Source organism: Myotis daubentonii, chromosome 17 (genome assembly GCF_963259705.1).
Source record: "Myotis daubentonii chromosome 17, mMyoDau2.1, whole genome shotgun sequence".
In the NCBI taxonomy this organism is placed as follows: Eukaryota; Metazoa; Chordata; class Mammalia; order Chiroptera; family Vespertilionidae; genus Myotis; species Myotis daubentonii.
The window spans coordinates 29,447,059-29,466,344 of record NC_081856.1 but is presented as its reverse complement, the minus strand read 5'-3'; the positions used below and the strand labels follow the sequence as shown (position 1 = coordinate 29,466,344).

The window sequence follows — 19,286 nt, the reverse complement described above, 5'->3', positions numbered from 1 at the left end:
AAAGTTGGGAATTCCATATATGGTATCACTGCACACTGTAATATTCCATTTTTCCAAGAATAATTTCAATAGTCAACAAGTAATTAATTGGAATCTTTAAATCACTGCCATTTAGGTCCTTCGATGCCTGATCACATTCCCTTTTACTTAACACTCCTGGCCAACTTGTGCTGGTTTTCAATTCCTGAGCATGCCCTTGCTTTCTTCCATACTTTTGAAAATACTGTTTCTTCTGTTCAGAGAACTGTACCCCATCTCTGCCTACCAAAACCATTCTTCCTAAAAGGGCCAGTGCAAATTCCACCTATCCACGAAGCTCTACACAAACTTTGTGGGCAGGTATTCTATGTACACAGACAGAAAGGAAACAAAAGATATAAAAAGATACAAAGGCAGAATGATCCATTTAAAAAGTCATTTATTAAACAAGTTAAATACAAATAAAAGTATATTGAAACATCTAACTATTGGATCCCTTTGAAATATCTATTCTGGGAAGAAGTATCTTCCAAACTTCTTAAAGGAAAGGATAAAAATATAACCCACATTAAAAATTTTTAAACAATAAAGTACATGGTAAATTCAGAAATAAAAACAAAAACATACAAACTATTGAAGTATGAAACCAAAATGTTCATGTCTTTTAAATGCCTGTGTATACTCACATGAAGGCCAAACTGTCTATGTCCAAGTTAGTAAACAGTCTATCGATACCATTTTAACGTATCATAGCTTGTGTCACAGAGAAATAACTTTAGAATGTGTTGGGTGTGTAAATTGTTCACATTTAGCAAATATATTCTACGTATGGACATATTCACTTATACTTAATGAAAAAAGTAACATAATTTAAACATCTTGATTTAAGAACTGGATCTGATGGTTCTGTTAAATTCCAACATCATAATTGCCAAATGCATTATCAAAAGAGTTTTTAAATTTTTTTTTCTTTTTTTTTTTTTTTTCTTTGTAAAGCTGCTTCCATAAATTTCAGGACTTTTGGGCAAAAGAAAATACCATGTAGTCTTGTTTATAAGTACCGCGCGCTAACCGATTGCGCCACTGGAGCTCCTAGTCTTGTTTATAAATTCTGATGCTTAGGCTCTACGGTTAACACACACACAAAAAAACATGCAATAGAGAGACTCCTATAGAAAAGCTTCTGTTTTCTTCAGTAGTTCCAAACGGTGTTATGTAATCTGTCACTGGAAACAGTGGTTCCACCACAGGCTTGGCAGTAGCTTCTGTTTAAAACTTTGCTCGATAACATCCATCAAAGGCTTTCAAACATACTTTCTGGCAGCACGCATGGAGTCCGTGGTGTGAATGGGGACTGCCAGTGGGTACGAGGGCCTGTATGAAAAAGCGTTTGCTCTGTGTGTGTGTGTGTATGTGTGCACGCGTTAAGGAGGTAATGGGATGAAATGGTTTATTCAGAACATAAACACATTTTCCTTATCACATCCCAATTGTGTAAATAATAGAAATCAAATATTTAGAATTTAAATGGATTCTGAATTTCTCTGAGAGGCAATTTTTTTCCTTTTATCGTTCTTTACAGAGGCCAGAGCTTCAGTTATACCTCTTGCGGACAGAGGCAAAGGTCTCAGTCGGAGAGAGAAGGAGAGCGAATAGACCTGCCGCTGGCGGGGCTGGAGAAGGTGAAAGGCTCCTTGTCCTTCTCTTTGCTCTCATGCTTGTGCTTGTGCTTATGCTTATGTTTGTGCTTCTTCTTCTTCTTCTTGTGCTCATGGTGGTGGTGGTGATGGTGGTCACTGTGTTTGGAGGACGTCGATTCCTTAGAAAACACCGAGAGTGGGGCTGTTGCAACCGGATGCATACTCATCTCCAGAGGTGACTGCTCTTTACCTTCAAGATTAAAAACACCCAAATGAATTCCTGTTGGTAACAAGGAAAGTGAAACGAAAGTAAGAGGGAGTAGAGAAGAGAGGGATTCCTAAGTGTTTATTACTTTCATGGGAATAATTAGGAACAGAAGTATCCAAATAAGTACACACAAAAAGTTTTCAGCATCGTGGCCAGAAAGTTGAATATTTCAACTCCTGTAGTCTATACAAATTATGACATATAGCAATGTGTTATCAATCAATCTTCAAAAAAATTAATATTTACTATTTTAAAGTACTATGAAGAGACAATAATGATTACACTGTTATAGGTTAAGACCCACACTGGTCAATGAAAACATAGCTCCTTTAACTACAGCTGTGCCCTAAGCTATTGGAGGTGGGGGGTGGTAGTGCTGTGTCTATGACATCGGGAGAACCACTTATATACACCTACCACATTATACTAAGTTACTGACAGCAACATCCCCCAAAGCCCCAAATTTCTACAGTTCAGTAAGTTAATTTCTAGGAATGAATAGGCAAAGTGAACTCTTTAAGTATATTCAGCATCCTTAGCTTAAGAAACCCAGAAAAGGTAGGGAGTGTATAAAGAGGATGTGTCTACTTGAAGATAAGAGTCTTGTGATTAAAAACAAAACAAAACCTGAGAATCAGGAGACCTGTGCTCCAGAGCAGGCTCTGCTGTTAACCTTCAGCATGTTTATCCTTCTCTATCTCACCTAAAAAATGGATCAAATGTCTTTAAAACTTCTTTCCATTTCTACATTCTATCAGTCTAGGAATCAACAGTAGTTTTCAGACTCCAGTGTCCAAAAATTGCTTCCTCCAGGCCAGATACTCCTTGGGCCAAGCCCTAAGGAAAATTCTTTCTGTGTTATTCTAGGGTAATGTTACTGCTTACATGCAGCCAACTAAGAAAAAAGCCTAAGAATCATCTCAGATCCCCTCCCTTTGAGATCTAGTTGGTTGCCAAGTCTTGTTGATTCTCACAGTGTCTCTTAAATCTGCCCCCTAACCTTGTCTGCAAGTGTATTAATTCCGACCACCGCACCTCACCTGGATTACACAGTACTAGTCTAGCCTCCTATTACCTAGTTTCTTGGCCTACAGTGTCTTATACTCAGGTCCATACTTGACAAAGCTGCACAGCCATGGTTCTCAACCTGGGCACTGTTGCCCCAAGGGGTTATTTGGCAATGACTGGACACATTTTGGTTGTTACCACTGGGATGGGTTTGGGGGAGGAAGTGTGACTGGCATCCTGTGGGTAGAGGCTAAGGATCCTGTCAAACAGCATACAATGCACAGGACAGCCCCTACAACCAAGAAATCTCATGGCCCAAACGCCAGCGGTGATCAGGATGGGAGAACCGGCTACATAGAGATCTTCCTAAAAACAAAGCTGATCATAATTATCTGCTGAAAAGCTCAGTTCTAGCGACAGAATAAAAGGCAAAGCCCTGAACTCCAGTTAAACAGTTTCTGAAAAAATATTTGTTTATCCAAACTAAAAAACTAGGCTTTTCACTAAAATGGACCGAAATGCAGTCATTTCTTTTCTTTTTTAAAAGATAAGTTCTCAGCACTAACTCTGATTTCGGTCCCAATCCATTGTTTGTTGTTTTTTTTTTTTTTAAATAGGCATCACCACAGACATTTTCTAAAATCACTTTCAGCACTAAGTTTGTTTACAGTTTATAATGTGTCCTAAACTTCCCTTTCCAGCCTTATCGGCCGCTGTTCCTTTCTGTACACTCTAAGGTAGGCCTTCCACAACTCCATGTATTTGTAAATGTTCCTCCCTGGGCTTCGAACGGCTTTCCCTTATTTCTTGTTTAACTTGCACATTCATTTAACCAATATCAGGAATGAACCTGACAGACCAAGTCTTCTTGGAGCTGACAAATAGCAAAGAAGAAACGGAATAACCACACCTGAGTAGTAAAAAAACCAAACATACAGCAGGAGCAGAACAAGGGGCTTAAATTAGTTGGGGGTGGAAGTTAGAGGAAATCAGAGGCAAAATTCTCAACCGAGTAATGTTTAAGCTAACATACAGGAAGGGAAATGGAAAGAGAAAACATTTTAGGTTCTTTGATACTTTAAAATTCAGCTCAAATGTTATTGCTTTGGAAGCTTTCCCCAAAATGCCCCCCATCCTAATTAGTTCTTTTATATTCCCACAACATAACACAGATGAGAAGCTTAAGGCACAGAGAAATTAAATAATTTGCCCAAGGTTGTACTGGCAGATCTGAGCTACAAAACCAGAGCCTGACACTAGAGTCCGTGCTCTTAACCATTCTGCATGTTGCATAGTGCACATGTAGCACATCCTTTATCTTTGGTCTCTTTCGTTAGACTCATCACTTCTTGAGGACAGAGAGCCTGTCTTTTTAATTTTTGTATCCCAGTGTGTCCACAGTGTCTAGCAGCCACCTCCTCACCCCTGCTGAAGTTTACTAAACAAATGAATATAACAGAATTATATAACTGTTGTGTTTCTTTTTAAATAAAATGTCAGATGAACTTAGTCCGACTAAATGCAACTGAAGGTAACTAAATTTGAAGGCAGAGGGATAAAGCACAGAAACTGTGATAGATCCTCCAACTGGTGTTGACTACTGTACTTCCTTTGTGTCTGGCACTGTTCCAATTTTTAGAGCAAGTGAACAAGTCAGATAAAGTTCCTGATACCACAACATGACATTTTTTTATATTCATAAGTTTTTAGTAAAGCTAACACTAATTATATTGCAAAAGCTAAATAAAGAGATTACTTAAATATCGAAGTTTGGGGATCTATATCCTTTGTAATAATTGATATCCAGATATTCTTCAGAAAAAGAAAAAAATTTGAGAGATATCTGATTCACAGTATCAGCGAAATATGCCACTATATCAGTGATTTTCATCCGGTATGCTGCAGCATACTTGGTGTGCCACAAGAATTTTAAAAACATGCAATACCTGACTATTTATTTAGTCAGGGGCATGTTTTCCCTTATACTGTCAAATAAAAAAATGACAACAGCCAACACAACAATAGCCATCCAGTGTGAATGAATCAAAATTATACAGGTTTTTTCAGATCAGCAAAAAATAGAATATAATTTTTGGTGTGCTACAGAATTTTAGTTATTAGTTTATGTATGCCATGAAATGAAAGAGGTTGAAAATCGCTGCACTTTATGATTTTAATTTAGACTTTAAATGAATTACATGAATATGGTCACAATTCTATAAATGCAGTATAAGTAAGTAGTTGCATATCAAACGGAATACACAGTCAGGTGATGAGGAGTATAATAAGAAACATGAAAACCTCATGAGTAAATTCCTTTAGCACCTATCTCATTATTTAGTCAGTCTCTATTAACAGACTTTGCAGCTTTCCAATTGGCTGTCTGCAATACTGGGAGTCTGTGGTCTTTTCTGCACTGAGGGAAGTCTCATCATGTAATCCTAAACACTTGCCAAGTTACTTGGGTTGCAGAAAAACTAATAGTTATATTGGAAAATGCACTTTCCAGCAGAGGCAACTGCCCAATGGACAACTGAGTGTATGTGAGTGTACTCTTTTCCAAGGAATACTTATAACCACTTCAAAAGTACAGATTTCTTGTCTAAGGGCCTTATACTTTGCATTAAAAATATAATGATTAATTATAAATCTTAAATTTCTCTTGATTTGTATTAAGTCTTATTAGGAAGACAATGGAGTAGCTAGATCCAAGGATAAAGGTGTTGGGAACCAGGGCTCCTAAGTACAAATGGCTGATCGCAGGTCTGGGTAGATAATTCACAAGATGAATATGAAACACCTAGTACAACAGCAAGGAAGTTAAAGCCTTCTCAATGGACTCAACTTAAGAGGCTCTCACCGTCCAAAGATGGGACAATCTGAGTACTGATAATGGACCGGAACTGACTGATCCCCACACTGAAGGGGGCTAGACAGCCAATTCACTGTTTTGAAAATTAAGCAAATAAATAGAGAGAATCAAGCATTTATCTTATTCCTATATGACCTACACTACTGGGAAATAAGAGACGAGGGGGAATATAGCTTTATAAGAATAATCCAGTTTCTAAGTAACAATGGAAAGATCAATTAGAACATCACCATCTACAACCCTCAGAGTTAATGAATCTAAGCCTTGGACCTCATAAAAAAGTCAGACAGATACTGCATGCTTACAGATTGAAGAACACACCACCACCTATAAACCTGAATCCAGTTAAACTTCTAGATACAAATATAAATGTACAGGAAACACAGAGGACTCTAACATGTTAATTATACCAGAGGTACATACAATGAGCAAAATACAGACTTAAAAATACAGATTAAAAACCTGGTTTCTGGTCAACTGAAAATCTTAAATTTAAAAAGATGTAAAGGGCAATTCAGCCAATTGCAATGTGCAGACCTTATGTGAATGCAGTTTCAAACAAATTAACTGTTAAAAATAAAATAATGGCAGCTATGAATCAATTAAAATTTAAACAGTGACTAATTAATAATACAAAAACTCAATTTTTTAAAGTATAAGACTATTACTGTGACTATGGCTTTTTAAAATCCTTATCTTTTAGAGATACATACTAAATTATTTAAAATATGTGGGATTTGTTTCAAAATAACTCAAAAGGGTGGAAATGGGTAAGGGTATGGATTAAATAAGACTGACCATGAGCTGATCACTGTTGAAGCTGAGTAATGAATTCCTGGGGGTTCACTGTATTCATCTGACTACTTCAGTTTTCCGTACAAAGCGTTTTTTAAAAAGGAGAAGTTAAGGCAATTTGGCTTTATCCAAGAAAACATTACTCTTCGATTGAAATAGTTCATTTCCAGAAATTTATCCCACAAATGTGCAGACATATTCTAATATTTATCAGACTAGTATATGTAACAACAGCACATCTGATAAAACTAATGTTACTCTTATCACTACCATCAACATTTACATTTTTATTTAACCTTTAGCTCTTAAGTTTCATTTATTATAGACAACATATTTTTTGTTTACTTAATCTCTATCTTTCCTAATTTTTACCAGGGCTAATCCAACATGATAAGAAAATGCAATTTCCTTCCTATGTGGAATTGTATATATAACAGTCAGATTTGGGACACATATGAGATTACTTTCACACTAGTATAAGAAGGTCATCTATAGAATTCCCACTGAGAAAAATGCATACAGTACCACTCCTACCACACACATTTTCACACATTATTTCAGGCATTTATAAAATGGCTGGGAACTTGAAGCCCACCCAAAGCTGAGCACCACTCGTTTTTAAGTTAATGAATGCCCTTTTAGTGACCTGGAATATATGTCTCTATTGTAAAATAGCAGATGTATCAGAAAAAGGAGATTATCTATATCTATCTATCTATAAAATTTACATTATGGTTTTCTACTTCATGTTATACAGAAAGAACCAAACAGATGTTCAGTTTTGTTATTCTACCCAACATAACCTCTTTCTTAGAGACCAAATAAAATGCATTATGGGTAAGAGTTTGCTGCAGTCAATTTAACAAATGCAAAACAAACAGAAAACCTAATGTGGAAGCTTTTCAGCCCATCACAAAAGTGCTGGTAACAGACAGTGAATAACCTGCTAATTCTATTCAATTCATTCACATTAGATATATGTTTATATTTAACACAAAACCTGCAGTTTCTATTAGGAGAATTGTAAAGTCTGTTCTTTGGTTTCTTTAGATCACTGTAAAAAAATACAGAATTATGTCATTATAATTTAAGAAAAAGACCAAAGTCTGTTTTTCATATTAGAGTTTCAAAAGCTAGAACTGTAGGGCTCTCAGCTTTTTGATTTTTTTGTTTCAAAGGTTTCATGCATCAGAATAGTGCTTTGCTAACTTATGCCAGAAGGAATCACATAATACAGCAGCCCTAACTAGGAACTCTCTTCTTCTTCCCCACAGAAACCACTAGGGTTTCCCTTGGCTCCTGCTCCCGTCCCTCCTCTCTGCTTCCATCACAGCAATGCCTGCCCGCAGACCAGGCTGCAGTGGTGGGAGAGAGGGCCTGGTATGCATAACCAGTCACCATGGGAACCATAAACCTATTTTTACAAATCCCATTCCTGACCTTAGGAGAGAGGGAACAGTATAAAGTAACAAAGGTATTGAAAATACCCTTGCTGCTTCTCCTTTCTTACCCCAAATGGCTTAACCTCCCACTTATGTATCACCCCACCCCTAAAATATTCTTCTATCATATGCAAGGAAAGAAAATTGGGGAAAAGGTTAAACCATGACCTTTCCTCTAAACCAGCGGTTCTCAACCTGTGCGTTGCGACCCCTTTGGTGACCCTTTCACAGGGGTTGCCTAAGACCATCCTGCATATCAGATATTTACATGACGATTCATAACAGTAGCAACATTACAGTTATGAAGTAGCAACGAAAATCATTTTATGGTTGGGTCACAACATGAGGAACTGTATTTAAAGGGCCAGAAGGTTGAGAACCACTGCTCTAAACAGTTTCCAGTTCTTCTTTATCTGACCTAAACCCCCATTCTCTTTCCCACATAACATCTGCAACACATTGCAGTTCTCAATTACCATCTGGCTGGCTCTGAAGGACCTAAACAGGGGTCCCAAACTTAAAAGCCTTGGCCCTGAGGAGACAGCATAAATGAGCACAGACTTCCAGGTGCAAACAAATGGAATCGGTGTAATAGCACATCCCTGCCTGAAAGGGCCTCTCAGTTCTTCAAGAGAAGCTGGAAACCCAGATTTTTATGTGCAATCTCTTCATTTTCAGTCAACTACAAAAAAACCTTATAAGACTTCTGGAGATCAAATAAAAGTTGCCTCAGTTGAGTGAACTGAGTAAGGCCCCCAAACCCATTTGTGAACTTGAGGATCCCTAGAGACTTAAGAACACAGCTTCCCTTACCACTGTGTTCTATGCCTCCTTTTCTGAACCCCCACTCCCAATCCCAGGCCAAGATCAGAAAAGGAGATCCCTGGCTCCCGTGGGGGGCGGGGGTGGGGTGGGGTGGGGGGACTGTGCAGGAAGAGGGAAGTTCCTGTTTCACTGCCAGCTTTACTAGGTTAGGTTAAAGTTGTGCTTCTGACATTCCAAAAGGTGGAGCTGAAAGTGCCCCTTCTCTCAGAAACATTGTTACACACAGTGCTGAGGTTCCATATGTCTGTTCTTCAGGTATAAGTTAAAAGGGTTTTTGTTGGGTAGTTTGGGAAAGTTATGTATCAAATATAATAATGTATCTATAGGAAAACTGTATTTAGATCCCCAAATAAATACATGTAGAAATAAACCTTTGGAACACTATCATTTGTAAAATGATAAGACTTACTCATTGGTCATAGGGCACTGAACAGCATAAATGTTTGAAGAAATTACAAAGGCACATTAAAGACTATATTCAAAATTAAGTTTTATCGATCAGTCTATACGTAATATGCTGGTATACAAGAGATTTGAAACTAAGTTTTATAATTTTTTAAAATGCAGAAAATTTTTCATGTCTAGTAAAATTTTAGTAAGTATAATGATAATAAAGCAAACTTACATCAAAATAACAACAACAACAAATCCCCTAAAAAGCCAAGAGAATACAAAACTAGCAAGGGTCAAAAAATGTCAAAATTCCCTTGTGCTAAAGTCTCCAACTGGTTTCCTTCTGAAATATATTTTATGAACCTACCACAATGAATGCATAAAGCACACAAAGAGATATAAGCACCCAAGAGCCTGGGGTCACAATACCAAAATATTTTGAGGTGTTGCTTTTGTTTGAAGTCTCCCCTTAATCACAGTTGGTTTCCTACGCTCCTCAAATCAATAAACAGTAACTCTTCTGTTTATATCATAAAAGCAGAGTTTATATAAGCAAACCCATCCCTTGAAATTTTAAAGCCAGATTAATGACTTTTGGAAAAACTATTAATTAAAAGTGATTTTGCTTATGTATCTAGTTTTTCACTCTCTGTTCCTCCAAAACTCGAAGACCGAACTTTTTCAGCAGTTTTGACTGTTTACTCTTATTTGGATTATAATCTTCTCTTTGCAAGAAACAGAAGAACAGGGTAAGCAGAAGACAATGTAAAAGAGTACAATAGTTAATAAACATATCTGAACTAAATTACCTTTCATAAACTTAAGCCCAATTAGTATGAAATAATTTAAAAGTCAAAACATGTGAGTTCTCTAGGCATAGCATTAAGGGTTTCATTATTGAAGCAATTGTAAAACTTTCAGGGGCAAGGAGAGAGGAGAAGTAAGTGGTTGATTTGTGTATTTTATGAAAGTACAGAGGCTCAGATTTGATGATTTGTACTGAAGCTGGAATTTTCATATTATAATATTCTTAGAAAAAGCACTAAAAGAGCAAAATGTTAACTTTAAATGACATGAAATTATTTCCCTCCTTCCTTTCTACTTTTCTGATATTTCTGAGTCTTACAAAATAGTTGTACATTCATTTATGTTAGATACTATAAATTCAATGTGTTGCAAGAAAAGCAAGTCCTCCGATCTATATTTTTTATGTATTTTGAAGTTAATAGAGAACTTTTATGTTGTATACCTGAAACAAATGTAATATGTAATGCAAAAAAAGAAAAAAAGACACTTTATGAAATTTATAGATTTGTTCTTAAGCAAAAAAAAAAAACAATAATTTCACCTGTTCCCTTCCGTGCAAGTTCCATCCCCCACTGGGGCTTTGTGACAGGTGTGCCATCACCCCCTGGTGAATGCTGGGGCATTAAAGCCCGCGAGCTAGCTGGCCGATATTTAGAGAGCCCTAAAATGCCAAAGGAGAAGGAGAAGATGAATTAATTCCTTTGTTTCCCCAAAGAAAGAAAGAAAGAAAAAAGCATGGCAGGTTTTTATAAGCTAGCCTTTAAACCAAAAGCAATTTAACAGAAGACTCTAAAAATAAAAATAATACATTTTTGCCCTGCCGGTGTGGCTCAGTGGCTGAGCATTGACCCATGAACCAAGAAGTCAAGATTTGATTCCTGGTCAGGGCACATGCCTAGACTGCAGACTTGATCCCCAATCTAGAGCATGCAGGAGGCAGCCAATCAATGATTCTCTCTCATCACTGTGCTTCTATCTCTCTCTCCCTCTCCCTTCCTCTCTGAAATCAATAAAAATATATTAAAGATATATGTATATTTTTAAGTAAAAATAAATAAATAACAAATCTAGAAGTATAAGCATGCCAAATATTTTTAAAAAATGGAAAAAGAAGACTTTTTGTATTTATTCTTTTACTCATGTGTTAAATCTGATACAATCTAATATTTCATTTTATACTGGCTACTTTCAAGCTTTACAGTTGTTCACTTGAAGATAAAGCAACACACCCTAGAACAGTGGTACCTTGTGAACTCTCTCGATCGGCTCAGTAACTGCAATACACTAATCTTACCTGGAGTAGACGGCCTTTCAAGCATGTTCAAATGATGAGAAATGAACGCCTGGCTGTCATGAACAGTATCCATATCAATCTCCTCTTCGTCTTGAGAACTTGAAAACTAAAACACACACATGGAACAAAAGAGAAAAAGGGCCATTATATCACTGTATGTTTGGATCTTAGCTCTTAGGAAAAGTAGCAGAGAGGTCACAGGATATACCCCCAAATAATCTTAAAAGGAAAAGTAGGCTCTTTTTCTCAAAAAGTATAAGAGAGAGAAAAGACTATGTGGTCCAGCCTCCAAAAGGAGCTGAGTGGAAATTACTGGAAATTTAATAGCAACTAAAATCTATTCCTATGTTATGGGAGAGTAGTGAGCTGAGGTAGATCGTGCACACAGTTCCTCCCCAAACAGAGAAGTATGTGACAACAGAAATTAAATAATCGGTTGGAATGTTTTAGAGATGGACATTTGGGTTCTTTTATAATTCAGTCTGTACCATCTGTTCCTAAGGAAAAACCAAGTATTCATAAAGATTTATAAGAAGGTGAATATCCTACACTGTTAATACAGGTTTAACCTGTATTTCTTACTCTGATTTTGAGTTTGACTTTACTGCTATCCTCATTCTTCTCCAGTATTTGACCAGGTTCTAGTGGGGACCCCAGTGGTGTATCAGACTTCCGCTTCACTCCCTGCTGATGAGCTGATATATTACATGATGCTTCCTTGGCAAGATGATCAACTTCCTGCAGCAATATTTAAGATCAAAATTAGTTTCTGAAGACAAGTAGCTCATATTATAGCTGAAAACTAATAGCTATTGCAACCATGCAGATTAGAGCATGCCCAGTGCCTGTAAGTTATCAGCAATGGGCTTAAAATAAATTTCATCTTTTCTTGTCTGCTAGTTTTTTTGGGGAAGAAAGAAGTTATTTAAGTGAACTTTCAGAGTTTTCCCAACAGAAAATATCTTTTGGTGTCATTTTCTCCTCTTATCCTAAAGAGTCAAAGTATGAATGTGGATAAATTAACATATATGTGCAAGAATTATAAACATATTCATTTCCATAGATTTATAACTATTCAGATCTGAAAGAGCTCTTTAATGAGACTTAGCCCTATGTCTTACTTTTTCATAACCCAAACTCTAGGATATATTTTAAATTTACAATAAGTAAAATTGTATTTAAGAAAATCTCGGTTATAAGTAATTTGAAATGACTAGTTCTAACTGGCATAGACAGAATCTGAATGTTAAAGTGCCAAAACACCAGTAGGGAATTGCTAGGCAAGTAATCTGGTCTAAATATTGGTGAAAAATGAAGTTTGAAGTATTGGGAACATTTTGTCATCAATAAGAAAATCATTTCTGAAAAATGTCCTTTAAATTATAGTAAAATGGTTGATATGTATCCTAAAGGTCTTTCTAAAAAATTCTGGTAATTTTATAATACATAGCTAGAAATAAAACTTTGCAAAGGCAAGCATAATATATATAAAATTTTAAAATGTAATGCATAATCTCCTCCCAAATCAGATTACTCATTTCCGTGATCATTTATTATCTTTCTACTTATTTAATTCAAGAAGCTTTTCATTTGCCAAGCACTCATTATGTTTAGAACTATGCTAGGTATTACACAGAGTAGGGGAAAAAAGTCAGGGCCCCTTGTGTTCAGTGTTCCATTACCATATATGGACAAGAAGGTTAACATATAACAGGCTAAATATTCATGTCAATTTTCTACTACTCAACGAAGAAATTGTATGCTCAGTATAAACAATCATTATGTCATCATAAAGGAGTAAAGGGACTGGCAGCACTATGCAGCTGTCAGTAGCACTTTGTAAACTACACAGTGCTAAATGAATGCCAGCAGTTTCTCAAAAGGTACAAAAAAACTGTCTGAGGCTTTAAAACTTGCCAGTTCAAAAGAAACAATTCTCTTCTCTAGAGAGCTCAATATAATAAAATTACATCTGTAACACATGCAATTCTTACAGGGTTCTGAAATCCAACTAGCTGTGCGTGGCTACTTGGATTAATTGCAGTTTCTTGGTTGCCTGTGATGACCTCTGGAATTATGGTTGGATTCAAGACAGCTTTTTTCTCTTTTAGATTAAGAACCAACCCAAGCTCTGGCAAGGGTAAGCAGGAAGGTCTACTGAGGCCAAAAAGTGTGAAATACAAGTCCACAGCACCACACCGTAGCCTCCAGTCATGTGAAGTACCTAAAAAGTAAATAAAGAAAAATATACACATTTACCTGTACATTTTTATCTGTTCCAGAACTTATGCAGAGGGATGAAAGGATTATCATGCTTAAAAAGAACCATCCCTTGACCTAGGCCCCACTGGCAAACCCTCTACCCTAAAGATGCATCTTATCCTAACACGGATATTTATAAATTGTTACAGGAACAATCAATGTTTGTGAATGAACGAGTGAATGTTATAATTGGAAAAGTGTTTTTATCGTCACACCATTCTTCTTTACAAAATGAATTTTTAAAAAGTATTGTTTTCTGCCTTTAAATTTTCTTCCACATTCGTTCATTCTCTGTTCATCTTGTCTGATTTTCTTCTTTAATAATCTGTTAGAAAGACAGTGCTCCATGAGCCTTCATAAACCCTAGCATTTGAAACATTTTTAAAAAAATATATTTTATTGATTTTTTACAGAGAGGAAGGGAGAGAGAGAGTTAGAAACATCGATGAGAGAGAAACATCGATCAGCTGCCTCCTGCACATCTCCTACTAGGGATGTGCCCGCAACCAAGGTACATGCCCTTGACCGGAATCGAACCTGGGACCTTTCGGTCCGACACTCTACCCACTGAGCCAAACCGGTTTTGGCGAAACATATTCTCCTAACTCTCAAATTTATTATGTTCAGGTTTTAAATATAAGAAACCCTACAACTACTTGAAATAACATAATTCTAAAATTGGACTTATTGTAGAGGAGGAAAATATTTTGCTAAACACCTTTATATTAGTGTTGCTATACTAGGTGTTTGTTTTAAAAAAATAAATAATAGCAATAATAATAACAATGCTAAGCAAACCCCAGAGGTGGCTACAGACAGTACAACATGTATGGAGGAGAAGACTGCCTGTGTAGAAATTCAGCTTAAAGTAGCTGAGAGACTAGAGGCAAGTTCTTTCAATTCCTCCAAAATAGGGGTTTGATCTCAGATTGGCCCAAATCAATGACAGGCCAGATACCAGAGTTCTTTCTCACTTTCCTTTTTCCCCGCCCCGTAGAGCACTCCCGGTAGGTACTGCCATCAAATAGAACTGACTGACTAAGATAAAAATTGCACCTGGGGTTAGGTAATTTATATGGTTTCCAGGCCAAATTTAAAATGATCTAGAGAATTTAAAACAAGTGAGAAGAAGAAATATATAAATTCTTCCAGATAAGAAAATAAACCTTATAAATATTAAAATTAGAATGTGGTTTCAAAAGAGTAGCATAATATTTAAAAAGAAGAAACAAAAAAGAAAGAAGCATTTACAGCAAATTTTGGACAGCATAAATATTAAGCTTTGTGATTTTCAAGAACAAATATTAGAATAAGAAAATAAATTATAATCGACTATAGTGATTCTGATGAGATTTATTCTAGTAGATAAGTAAATATTATATTAACTAGGAGCCCATTGCATGGAGATTCGCACAATAGGCCTTCCCTCCCCTGGCTGCCGGCACAGGTTTTCCTCCAGCACCCGGGACCCAGGCCTTTGGTCCGACCGCAGCGGAGGCTTGGCTTCTCCCCTCCGGCCACAGCGAGAAGCCAAGCCTCTTCAGTCTTAAGTCTTCACTCCGGCCAGAGCCTTCAGTCTTCACTCCGCACCCATGTATGCAAATTAACTGGCATCTTTGTTGGGTTAATTTGCATAGTCACCCTGATGGGCTGGTGGGCGTAGCAGAGTGACACCAATTTGCATGTTTCTCTTTTATTAGTGTAGATTATATGCAAAGGTAATCCATACAAAAGGAATTATAATTTTATGGAGTTCATACTACACTACACTGTGCTGAGGACTCTGCATGCCACACTGCTGTCTGTGAAGGAGCTACCGTGAATCCCATCTGAGACACCTTCATTCTGCCATTGTGTTTAAAGGTAGCAGAAACATAGCATAGCACTGTTAGAAGCAAAAGAAAGGTAGGAGGATAAGGTTTTTATGCCCTAAAAACTATAAAAAAAAAACAAACCCAAAAAACACAGAAATGGGAAGAACAGTACAAAATGAAAGAATTTACACTGGAAATCCATTCCCTTCTCTGGAATATGCATATCTGGACACCTTACTAGCCTGGCATTGCTTCATTTTGTAGGCCTTCATTATTATTCTCCTCAAAGCATCAGAATCCTGGGCCTTTCACACAGAGGATGGAGGGGCTCAACCTCTAAGACAGTGGTTCTCAACCTTCCTAATGCCCGCAGCCCTTTAATACAGTTGTGGTGACCCCCAATTTCACTGTTACAAATTGAACATAATTAAAGCATAGTGATTAATCACAAAAACAATATGTAATTATATGTGTTTCCCGATGGTCTTAGGTGACCCCTGTGAAAGGGTCGTTTGACCCACAAAGGGGTCGCGACCCACAGGTTGAGAACTGCTGCTCTAAAAGAAGGGAGGGATCCTGACAGAGCAGCTAGCCCTATGTCTACATATTCGTGGGTGTAGCAAGAAAAGGAGTGCATCTTAGGCATTGTATCATTAGAAAAACAAGAATGGTTTAGGGTACATTTGTACTGGAAGAAAACCCTGAAGAACAATATCACCTTATTATTTATCTCTGCTGCCATCCTGACCATTTTGTTACAGATGTCATTGAAACCAGTTAAGCAACTGAATTATTTTAATTTAAAAAACTATTATTTTAATTTTTAAAAGCAAATGGAAATGTGTTTTCATAAGCCAGGATGTTCAGTTTTATGTTTTAAAGTCAGATTAAGGATAATTAGGCAGCTTAGTGAAGGCTGCTAAATTTCACTAAACCACTACACTAAAGCTTTTTACTTTTTTTTTTTTTTTTTTTTTTTTGAGGAAGGAAGAGAGATAGGCAGGAGCATCAATGAGAAAGAGAAACATCGATCGGCTGCCTCCGTCTCCTGCTGGGTATCAAGCCCACAACCTGGGAATGTGCCCTGATCGGGAATCGAACTAGTAGCCTCTTAGTTCATAGGTTGAAGCTCAACCACTGAGCCACATTGGCGAGGCTATGGTTTTTACTTTTTATTTCTATGTGGGCTTTTTGGTTTGGGTTTACCTTTAGTTTGGATGGAGGAATGAACATTATTGTTTTGTTTCTGAGGGAGTTCCAGATGGTGTGTTTTCCTTCAAATAATTGACTTATAAATATTAAAATTTAAGGCTACAAGAGAGCTAAAAAATGGAATAGTGGTGCTTCTGTTAAAATTACAAAAAAAAAAAAAAGAAAAAAGATAAAAAATCAGAACTGCCCTGTATTTCAAAACCATGGAATAAAATCTTAAAATGGTTGTCATTATAGTGGAATTTAAGTTGAACAGCATAGTGGGAAAAATCACTTCTGCTTAATTCCAGTTAGCTGTGTGATCTTGGGCAAGTCAATTGCCTGGGCCCTAAATGAGAGCAGTTAACTTATCTGGTCGTTAGATCCTCCAAGATCTAAAATGCTAGGATCCCAAATCAATCAATTCCACTAGACCTGTGGTCGGCAAACTGCAGCTCGCGAGCCACTTGCAGCTCTTTGGCCCCTTGAGTGTGGCTCTTCCTAAGCCTTAGGAGTACCCTGATTAAGTTAATAACAATGTACCTACCTATATAGTTTAAGTTTAAAAAATTTGGCTCTTAAAATAAATTTCAGTCGTTGTACTGTTGATATTTGGCTCTGTTGACTAATGAGTTTGCCGACCACTGCGCTAGACAGAGGCCTTGGAACAGCTGCCAATGTCTGTGACAGCATTTTGAAGACCCTCTCACCCCAATCACTGACATGGCAAGGAATGCTCATCTATAAATATAAAAGGCTAATATGCAAATTGTCCACTTGGGAGTTTGACCAGGAGAGCGGGAGTTCGATCGCTCGCTATGACATGCACTGACCACCAAGGGGCAGCGTGGAAAATAGCAGGCTACCTGCAGCGATGGCAGGGCACTGAGGGTGTGAGGGTGTGAGGGGAGGAGGAGGTGGGGAGGCCAGGCCTAGGGACCCTACCCTATATGAATTTCATGCACAGGCCTCTAGTATATTGATAAAACAGTCATCACTTTCTTAATGCATCCATTCTGTCTTCATTGGCAGTGAAACTTGGAGACCAACCCTGCTTACCTGGAATACAACAGCACTCAAGAAGAAAGGAGGAAACCCAGTATTGATGGTCTCTATTCAAATCAGAAAGAATATGAAGACAAACCACTAAGTAGTAAATCCAGTCCTAAAAAAGATCATCTCTTCATTTTCTGAAGTAATTGCTATTAAAGCTGATCAAGTCAAAAAGCTGCTGAGAAGAAAGTTCACATTGAAAGTCACTTTTTCAAGACATTTTTCAATAATGTCCTTATAGATAGAAGCTTGAAAATGTGTACGAAGTGGGACCAAAGGGCAGTTCTGTCCCATCTTTCTGTCCATCTTACACTAAGTAAAAAACAGCAAATTTCATTTTTATTTGTATGTGTATACATATGTAATTTCCTAAGAATAAAGGGAAAAGACTTATTTTCAACCCTTTGTAACCTTATGAAATAAAAACAACAATAATACTTTGCAGGTTAATATTTAAAGCTCCTTAAACATCTGAGACACTTTCACATAAATTAATATTTTTGTTTCTTCAATTACCCTTTGGGGCAAAGTGAGTAAATATATCCTTAGCAAACCTTATCACATCCACCATTGTGAAGGTAGATGTGTTAAGTAACCTACTTAAAAAAAAAAAAAGAAAAAAGTATTGAAAACCTGTTATAAAATGAAAATAATCCAGTCATAATTTTGTTTTTTTGAAAGCTACTATTTTCTTACCCGAATTCATAAGTTTCCAAAGTTGATCTACCAGGGCTTCATTGCATAAGGGAGACTCCATGTTCTTAGTAAATGGTGGGTTCTTAGTCAACATGTGTAGAATCTTATGTCTGGAGGGGAAAAAATAAAATTTTGCCTATCATTAAATTAAAAAATTTGAAAATTACCTGCAGTTCCTTCTTCCTATTTTATCATCTCCCTTCTTTAGATCTAGCTTTGTGCCTGAGTTTCATTTCAAAAGGTGTATATTACTATATACCTTTTATACTGTTTTTTGTTTTTCCCCCCGCTAAATTCTGGTGGGTTTTCTTTCTAAAATTGCCTTACTGTACAATGAGATCTTCTAAAACCTGACTCTGTGTATTCTTAGCCAATCATTCCCTGCCTGCTTCTAAAATGAATGTATTACTCTCCTTAGAAAAGTTTTAAGAAAAAACTGATCAGAAAATATAAAAATCTTAAAATGGGACAAAAAAAGATCACATCTAGGCCAAGAAGTCTACATTTGAGATAAATACAAATGAATATAAACTTTGTTAATATAGTTTCTTTGTCAAGCATGGAAATGTGCAGAAGCATTTCAAATATGGAGATTGCAAAACGTTTCCTCAAAATAAGCTGAGATTTAGAAGAGGCAGATTTATAATAACAAAGATCCATACAGATGGCAACAGTTATACTCTGCTATTAGGAGTTTTTACCTGAACATATGGAGTCTTCTGAAAAACACCATAAAAAGAGGATAGAGAAAGAAAAGAAGCAAGGAGGCTTTGACAGTAATTTAACATTTAGTGAAGGGATAAAAGCCAGGCCTATGACGAGGTCTGAGAAATTCAAACCTCAGAGTAATGGCATGCTTGGATATAATGGAGGAAAAAAGAAACTGAGGTTATATTTTTTATTGATGCTAGCAAAACTTTAAAAAAGGTGGTGAACCTGGGAAATTT

At 36.7% G+C, this 19,286-nt stretch overlaps 1 protein-coding gene across 9 annotated transcripts in view; it reads right to left on the bottom strand.

Annotated features, from left to right (window-relative positions):
• Nucleotides 1-401: 401 nt before the first annotated feature.
• TAF2 (TATA-box binding protein associated factor 2) overlaps nt 402-19,286 on the bottom strand; it is a 77,662-nt gene continuing 58,777 nt past the window's right edge. For 6 of the 9 annotated variants that reach the window (XM_059671829.1, XM_059671838.1, XM_059671835.1 and 3 more), the window contains 6 exons: nt 18,340-18,449; nt 13,318-13,547; nt 11,906-12,061; nt 11,324-11,429; nt 10,571-10,690; nt 402-1,899 (listed from right to left, as the gene is read on the bottom strand). In XM_059671829.1, coding sequence (XP_059527812.1) covers nt 1,607-1,899; nt 10,571-10,690; nt 11,324-11,429; nt 11,906-12,061; nt 13,318-13,547; nt 18,340-18,449 — 1,015 coding nt within the window. In that variant the 3' untranslated portion in view covers nt 402-1,606. The remainder of the gene's footprint in view (nt 1,900-10,570; nt 10,691-11,323; nt 11,430-11,905; nt 12,062-13,317; nt 13,548-18,339; nt 18,450-19,286) is intronic. The other 3 variants (XM_059671830.1, XM_059671832.1, XM_059671833.1) reach the window with 3 other exon arrangements.